Here is an 8234-nt window from a genome sequence, read left to right as displayed (position 1 = left end):
GGGGTAGAGAAAAGCTGTGAGTACGGGGTCGTGTGGGCAAGTCAATTCGTCCTTTATATTGGGATTGGGAGGGGTGGTCGGTGGGTTGAGTGGTGACGCCGGGTCGAATCGCGGGGTTCTTCACTATCATGCACCTCGTTGGGCGATTGAGGAGGGAGGGACGATCAGGGGGAAGTGGGGAGGGGGAGGGGATGAGAGAGAGGACGAAGACGAGAACGGTGGAGAGGAAGAAGAACAAGGAAATAAATATGTATGATTCGATTTCAATCTTTTTTGATAACCCCCAGGTGAATTGAGACGAGGTAAAGTCATCCTCCCACCTCCACGTGAAGCAGCTTTTTGCGATGGTGGATCGGACAGAGAGATGGAGCTCAGAGCGTCAGATATCAGGGATGTGACAGAGGATGAGAAAGATTCCTCTAAATCAGGATTAGGGAATCGGAATCTGAGATTAGGGGTTGTGGTCGTCTTTTCTTTTTTCTAGATCAGGATTAGAATTGGGATCTAAATCGGGTGGTCGTGGTGGAGAAGATGTGACGAGTGGAACAACCGGCGTGGGTGGTGGTTGTATTGTGAGATTGACCAGTGGATGAATTTTCTTCGTCGTCGGTGGAGGAGGTGTTATCATTTTCTATCTTTGTCATTTGAAATCAATCTTTTTTTTCGGGATATGTTTCGAGACTTGTTTGAACCCATCGAAAAGGGGATTTATCGTCATAGTTTGTAATCCATGGAGGACATTAGTCGGAGGTGAGAATGAAATGATTGACATGAGATGAAATGATTGATTTTGCAACGTGCAGGTGTATAGGTAGAGTAGAGATCGGGAATGGTGGATTGATGACGAGTGGGATCACAGACGTATGACTCGAGGGGTATTATCAAGTAGAGAGGGGGCGGTACAAGTTATTGACGAGCGAGAGAATGTAGATGTAGTCTCGAGGGATGTATAAGGTAGATGATGATGAAGATGGTGAGGATAACATGACCCACGAGCAAAGTTACTGAACAATATTTTAAACGTAAACGTGACCGGAAGATGATTGGACGTCATGGTGGATGAGCAACTCGTAGTTGGCCTCGGGACTTGTTGTGAATATACCTGATGATGGACCAGTGACTTTTGACTTTTCGGGCACGAGGAGAGGATGGGGATGGGGATGGGGGTGAGTGAGAGGATGGGGATGAGTGAGGAGGGGAAGAGGATAGGGAAGACAAGGTAGGTAGATATGAAAAACATGTACTGACGATTGACAAGATCAAAGAGGTGGGAGAGGTAGGCCAACTGATTCGATATGTATTGGTGTGGATGTATGATGTGTGGGTGTAAGGTGTACAGATGTATGGCGTATTGATGTATGATGTATAGATGTATGGTGTATAGGTGTATGGTGTATAGGTGTATGGTGTATAGATGTATGATGTATAGATGTATGATGTATAGATGTATGATGTATAGATGTATGATGTATAGGTGTATGATGTATAGATGTATGATGTATAGGTGTATGGCGTATAGACCACATCAGGTCAGCATCATATCTAGCAATCTCACTCTTGCTCTCCTTTCCTGTCCAACCAATAATCACAGGACCTTGACAAGGAGCATCAGCCCAGACAGCATAAAGTGGGTGATTGAGAACCGCCTGTCCCATGCTGATATATACAAGCATGTGATCATGGTCCCACCAACCACTGCTCACGTCCACCCTTCTGGGTTTATTGGGCTGCCCTCACTGAACCTTGACATTCCCCTCCTCCACGTCAACGTCAACAATGGCCACGGAGCGTTTGATATCATCCAAACTCAGCAAATCCATCCAAACATACCCTACGTCAATCACAAGACACATGGTGTGAGCGAGCAAGATCCAATAGTCATCAGCGACAGTGATGACGAGGTCGTTACAACCATCCCAAAAAGCTCCAACAACCATCATGCACACGCTCAACCTCTCCAACCGCCCTCCATACGCTCTGCAAGGGACAAACGCAAGCCGTTCTATCATCAGTCTCAACAACTGGGCTCGCCGTCGCCGTCGTCGGTCCCGTTGACCTGGTATCAACTTCGACAATATGCGTCGGATCGCCTGCGCCCCATCAAGTGTCACTGGAGGGAATGCGACACCTTACTGGCCACTCCGGATCTGCTCAGAAGACATGTGCAAGTACATTGCGCCCAAGCCATACCAATTGCTGCGATGCGGAGACGGAAGGTGAGTCGGCGATAACAGATTCTGAACCCCAGTTGTCATTTGATAGCTTACCACACAGGGCGGCTTTCCCGGTGCAGGTTGCGAATGGGATAAGTGTGAAGAATTCGGCTTTTACAACTCGCAATCGCTCGCAGGACATGTCATCAAGGAGCATATTGATCCCCTGATCTCTTCTTGGTGTCCTTTTGCTGGTACGTACCACCATTGGCTGATTTCATGATCCCCACCTGAGTGTCTTCCTTTCCCCTCCATTCGTTCCTGCTCACCTCCTGGACCTTGCGCACAATCATCCTGTACTTACTTCTCAGCCATAGAGCACTTGGACCGTTGGGTATGCGTGTGACTGACTATCAGGATGCTCGTACACTTCTCCCTCCTCTCGAGCACTCTCTGTCCATGCCGAGTGCAGTCACAAGACACTATGGACCTTGTGTATGGCGTATAGATGTCGGCCACAATGACGGGACCTGAGGGGACGAGCAGTCAAGGACAAAACTGGGGGGAGTGAACAAGGAAGGACGTGTTTGTGCCACTTTCATAACACCGTGTAAGAAAGACCTTTTGCTGCCTCGGCGTTATCCCACCTCCATCACCACCACCACTGTTTGTAACATGATCATTATCTGGGGGTCCCGTCCGGACACGGACGGACGCATCAGCCAAAATTTGCCCCCGCGCGGACTCGGTCCATCCGGCCAAAACTGCCACTTTGGGCAACTGTCCCGCACCTCAGAGATTGAATCCTAATGCATCCCTTTGCAATTCCTAATGCCATTAGCAAGGCTATGTTGTATAACTGCAATTATCCATGTGAACAGAGCCAATTATACTTCAGTTATACGACATGGGTTTCCTAATGCATTAGTAGTCATATCATTGCCAAAAGTTTTTCACTCTAACTATTGTCATCATCTTACCACTCAACGTTGTTCTTGTTGATTTATCAAGACTTTTATAACAATCAATATGCCTCGTCATCTCAAACAGAACCCTAACACACTAAGGAACGTTCCTTATGTTGCTCCTCAAGCAAGGAACACTGTTGATGAGACCGTGTCGCTGCAACAGTACAAACACAAGGAGACTACGATTAGACAGTACACAACCCGTCAAAAAAAATGGTTTAAATGGGTTGCGAGCAAGCCATGGCTAACTGAGTAAGTCAAAGATTTACCCCTGCCAGCGTCTGCCAACTTCTGCCAACTTCTGCCAACTTTTGCCAACTTTTGCCAATTACAGCCGTCGTTGTCAAGGTACAGCACGCTCAAGCTTGATGTCCAAAGGAACGGCACATGAGGCCCATCAAAAGCCATGTGCTGATGACTAGAGCAACAGTTACCCCGCAATTGGCCCTTTTGTTTCTATATGAGGTGGTTCTTGTGTCTAAAACACAAAAACAGTCAAAAGTGGTCGACCCTACAGGTGAAAATGATTTACCACTTGAAAATGATGACCTCGAGGCAATAGACACGACGTCCGGCAATGGAACCATTGAGTGGGCAACGGATGAAGATCAGCTCATTCTCAATGAGGCACAAGTTGATCTTGATCAACTCCTGCTGTCTACCGCTGGTCCATCTTCAAGAGAACATAGTGGGCCTAAATCTGGTATCTAATATTGATCGTCGTCTAAATCAGTGCTAACTATACAAGGTCTATCCATCATTCTCGAATGTCAAGTCACAGGGGCGACCGTACACGCATGGGTAGCTGCTTTAGTCAATCTTTGGGAGCAGCAGGTAGAACGTGGTATCAATAGCTGGAGCTCGCCTAGAAACGTACATACAGCTACAATCATTTCGGTATTACAAAAATTTAGTGAGCGTAGAAAGAAGTTACTTCACGAGGACAAGGGAAAACGTGAGTGTACTCTTATTGGTTTAATCTAACAGACAGAACTTTATTACGACGGATATGATAACGTAGGGCAATTAGAACAATCATTCGCACATTACATGGAAAGAAATAACGAAGAGGGACTGAGAGACGCTCTTGCGCAAGCTACTGGGATCTTTGGTATGCTCCGTGGCGATAACCAGCGCAGGCTTTTGTTATCCGACTTGTCTTCTGAAATAGCAACAAATGAAGGCCCTTCCCCCTGTCTTTTCATTATTATGGTATTACCTTCATCTAAAACAAACGCATCTGGCAAGCCTCAGTATGCAGCTTTCATGCGCAACAAAAATCCTCAAATATGTCCTGTATTTTTGCTAGCTTTGTATCTGTTTGCTCGGTGCGTTTATATCACGCTATAAGAGGTTCACTTTACTAATCACCAGTTTGTATTGTGGGCCTTCTCCAAGCGGGTTCCCAGATATGTCAACACGAGCAAATTGGTACGACATTCCACTCTTAAGCGATGCTAGAGACAGATCTAAGGAGATCTCATACAACACACAGCGACGAGCAATAAATGGAGCCTTACAAACCGCAAATGTTCACACTTATCAAAAAACACATGTCAATAGGCGAATGGGTGCTAGATTAGCGGAACAAGGTGGTGCTTCACCAGATGAAATTGCTCGAGCAGGACATTGGGCGCATTCGGTCTTAGAAATTCATTACCTTACGCATGTTCCTCGACGAACGTTACGAGCTCATGCAGGTTTTCCTATTGAAGGGAATGATTTCTTCCTACCGCGAGCAGTTACACCTCCTTCTACGCTACTGAAGAAAGTCTTTCCAGAAGCTGAGAAATGGTATGTTTCTTTAATAATCATTTAGTATTACAAAAAACTAGCACTTTTAGGCTGTCATTGATGAATGCTGCCGGTCGTTCGCATGAAGAGCTTACAGGTTGTATGTTTCTGCAGACTATAATGTCTTTACGAGAAGTATTTCTACAAGATGTTCCTCATTTACGAAAAGCATATCCATCGCTCTACATCTTTAATCATCCTCTGTTTGCCGACGAAGAATACCTACGATACGAAGGACATGCGTTAACTCGTACCATCACGAATGAAAAGCAGTATGATGATCGAATTGCTCAAGCTCTTCCCATTTTGCACGGTCTTTTACAAACTCAAACACGAGCTCAGCAACAATCGTTCCAAGACATCCTTGGAAACGTTCTTCAACTCAGTCAAGGACAAATGGAGCAACGAGAGCAGATGAAGGCTGTATCCGATGGGGTTATGTTAATACAAACGGCTTTAAACCGACCTCTGATCATTCCTGGCCCTTTACAAGCTTTACTAGCTGAAATTTCTAGTGGAAACTCTCAACCGTCAAACATCAGTGACAATCACCTGATCCCGTCTACATCTTCCGGCTCTGAAGCTATACCACTTGCATCGTCGTCCTCTTTATCCGTTACACTTCAAGCAACCAGCGATGTTTCTTTGCCGTATTTGCAAGACCCTTTGCAGACAACCATTCTTACTCCATTTACAATGAATCGTACCGTCTGCACTGTCCAGGAATTATGGCAAGAGTATACATTAGGTATTAATGGTCGACCTTCCATACAGAGTCAGTACGAAAGCAGCTCTAATGGTCTAAAGCAAGCCAGTGAAACAGAGAAACGATTCTATCGAAGGCGTATGAACATTATTCGTGCAGTTAAAGACTTAGCAAGTGCCCGAGAAGTCAATGGAAAGGAAGCAGCCCAGTTATGGGATAAACATAGACAAAGTTTACAAAACCCGTCACTAGATGCTTTACAGAACTGGTTAAACAAAGCATCTTCAATAGATAGACTTTCTATTTGATTGTTGTCATATGTATGTATCATTGACCTACTTTCCGTTGATTCTTGCTAACTTCTGCTAACTTCTGCCAATTGTTGCCAACTATTGCCAACTATTGCCAACTTTTTTTGTATATTAGAGGTATGAAACACGACTGGGTGTACTCTCCCATTCAGACAATAATCGACTCAAAATGACATGAAAAGTTGTGTTTGTTGCGATGATAGGATATGATAGAAATCAAAAGGGATGAAGGAAGACAGGACTGAGAGAGGATGAATATTGGGAGCCTTAGGATAAGATGGAGAGGTATTTTGAATGACCAATTCTAACAATATCAGCTAAGCTCCCACGAGTTGATATTGATTTGAGCAAATGAGGACAGTTAAAGGATGATCCGTTGAGCCTTTTCAGTACGGTTTATGATCTAGGGCCCAGTTCACACTATGACTCCCTCCCCTAGTAAATCCCTGAAGATGTTGTTCAGGAAATGCTGGAACACGGCAGGCACATTTTGTAGACCATCCCTAACTACTAAAGATTTGTACATTCCGTATTGTGTACGGAATCTGTAAGATATTCATATCCTTCAGCAATTCATAGCAATTGGTATGCCCCCATCCAGTTGAGTTTTGTAAAATAGTTCGCTGTACCTAACTCTTCAGTAATTTGACTGATCAATGGAAGGGGATAAACGTCTGGAATGGCAACTTCATTTAACTTCCTATAATCCGTTACCATTCGCCACTGTCCTTTTACCTTTTTGGCAACCATGAACATAGGTCACCCATAAGGTGAGTTACTCTTTCGAGTTCTACCAGCAGCTACCTCCTTCTCCAAAATCTCCCTTAACGCTTTTCTCTGATATTCAGCTAACAAGTACAGTGGGGCCACCTTTTAGTTTCGCCCCTTCCACTAGGTCCAGTCTCAAATCATAACTTTGGTTTGGAGGTAACGTCTATCCTCCTACCTTTGGATCAAAAATATCCAAGAAATCATGGTGCTCAGAAGGTACCAACTCCAGCAGCTCTTCTTGTTCTTCCTCGCTAAGTTTGTCTTCCAACGCCGAGTCTCTAGGCCCTAAAACTTCCCCTTCCTTGAATCCAAAAACTGCTCCTGACTTCTCCCCCTCCCTTTTCTTTCTACCCGGGATCTTTATTACCTCCTTCCTAACATCCAGGACCACTCCTTCCTTCCTTCTTCATCCATTCCCATCCTATCACCACATCTGCATCACACAACTTTGTGACGTCCAATCGAATCATCCAAACTTCGTCTTCATTTGACACATGAATTCCTGTTTCAACAAACTTTGAGATGGGACCACCAATACTCTCTGAACCATCAAACATATGTACAGGTACTTCCTCTGGGTATCTCGTAACTTCCAATCCTAACTCCTCTCCTGTTTTTGGGTTTATATATGAACTGGTCGCTCCTGAATCCCATAAGGCGCCCATCTGGGCCCCTTTTACGTTGATTTTAGTTTTTGGTTGTCTCACATTAGTGATGGGTATTGTGATGAAATGTCCATCTTTGTATACACGTTATTCTGCTACTGTCAGGTCTTTCCTGTTAATATCAGAAGGAACAATAGCAGAGAGGACAGAGAATGGGACCCACCGATGTTCTCTCAAACTGACAGGTCCAAGCCTTTTCCCTCCTCCACATTCTCTCCTGCTACTGCATTCATCTGCCTCGGCTCTCCCATCACCACTGCATTCCATCCTGTTCCTTTATTCCTTGAGCTCTTCCACATCTCCGGAGGATTCATCTTTCCTTGAGCTACCTTAGCCGCTACTAAAGGACAATCCTTCACATAATGTCCCTGGCCTCCACACTCCAAGCACGCTCTTTCGGCTCTCCACTTTTCTCTCTGTTCAAAACTCGGCCTAGGGGTGAGAGAATCCCCTTTCCAAAACTGTGATCCTGTCACTAAGTTGCTCCGATTTACAGGAGGAAGCAACGCCGAGCCCACAGGATTCTTTATGGGTGTGGTTGGTAACTTTGGTGTTGTTTTGTCATGCCTGCGGGTAGACTGCTGTAGTAAAGTACTGCCTTAGATACTGAGGGGTTTTAGTCTCTGGCTTGTAGAGCTTGATGACTGCCTTAGATACTGAGGAGACTGAGATGTTGGGTTGAAACCAACTGAGTGACTTATCAAACAAGGTTAAGAAAATTGAAAAGAAGATTCTGAAGAAAAGAAACTATGTGAGAACTATATGGGGTTTATATCTATTTCTGAGTCCATTCCAGGCTGTGTGTCGTCCTGCATAGGAAAGAGTCTTGATTCTCGATCTCATGTGTATATCAACCATGAATCAGA

The 8234-nt window shown here is 44.9% G+C and overlaps 2 protein-coding genes across 2 annotated transcripts; one reads left to right on the top strand and one right to left on the bottom strand.

The window, feature by feature from the left end:
* Window positions 1-1052: 1052 nt before the first annotated feature.
* Window positions 1053-2687, top strand: TREMEDRAFT_66470 (uncharacterized protein; the record flags this gene model as incomplete). The annotated part of the gene is made up of 7 exons (XM_007008513.1): window positions 1053-1092; window positions 1118-1166; window positions 1505-1529; window positions 1671-2216; window positions 2275-2407; window positions 2525-2547; window positions 2571-2687. 7 exons carry the CDS (start codon window positions 1053-1055, stop codon window positions 2685-2687), a joined length of 933 nt encoding a protein of 310 aa, XP_007008575.1.
* A 4390-nt stretch (window positions 2688-7077) lies between these two features.
* On the bottom strand, window positions 7078-7682 carry TREMEDRAFT_66468 (uncharacterized protein; the record flags this gene model as incomplete). The annotated part of the gene is made up of 2 exons (XM_007008512.1): window positions 7078-7405; window positions 7552-7682. 2 exons carry the CDS (start codon window positions 7680-7682, stop codon window positions 7078-7080), a joined length of 459 nt encoding a protein of 152 aa, XP_007008574.1.
* Window positions 7683-8234: the final 552 nt, after the last annotated feature.

This window comes from Tremella mesenterica, assembly GCF_000271645.1.
Source record: "Tremella mesenterica DSM 1558 unplaced genomic scaffold TREMEscaffold_23, whole genome shotgun sequence".
Taxonomy (NCBI): domain Eukaryota; kingdom Fungi; phylum Basidiomycota; class Tremellomycetes; order Tremellales; family Tremellaceae; genus Tremella; species Tremella mesenterica.
Note: the sequence above shows the minus strand (reverse complement) of the source record. Positions and strands in the feature narration are given on the sequence as shown.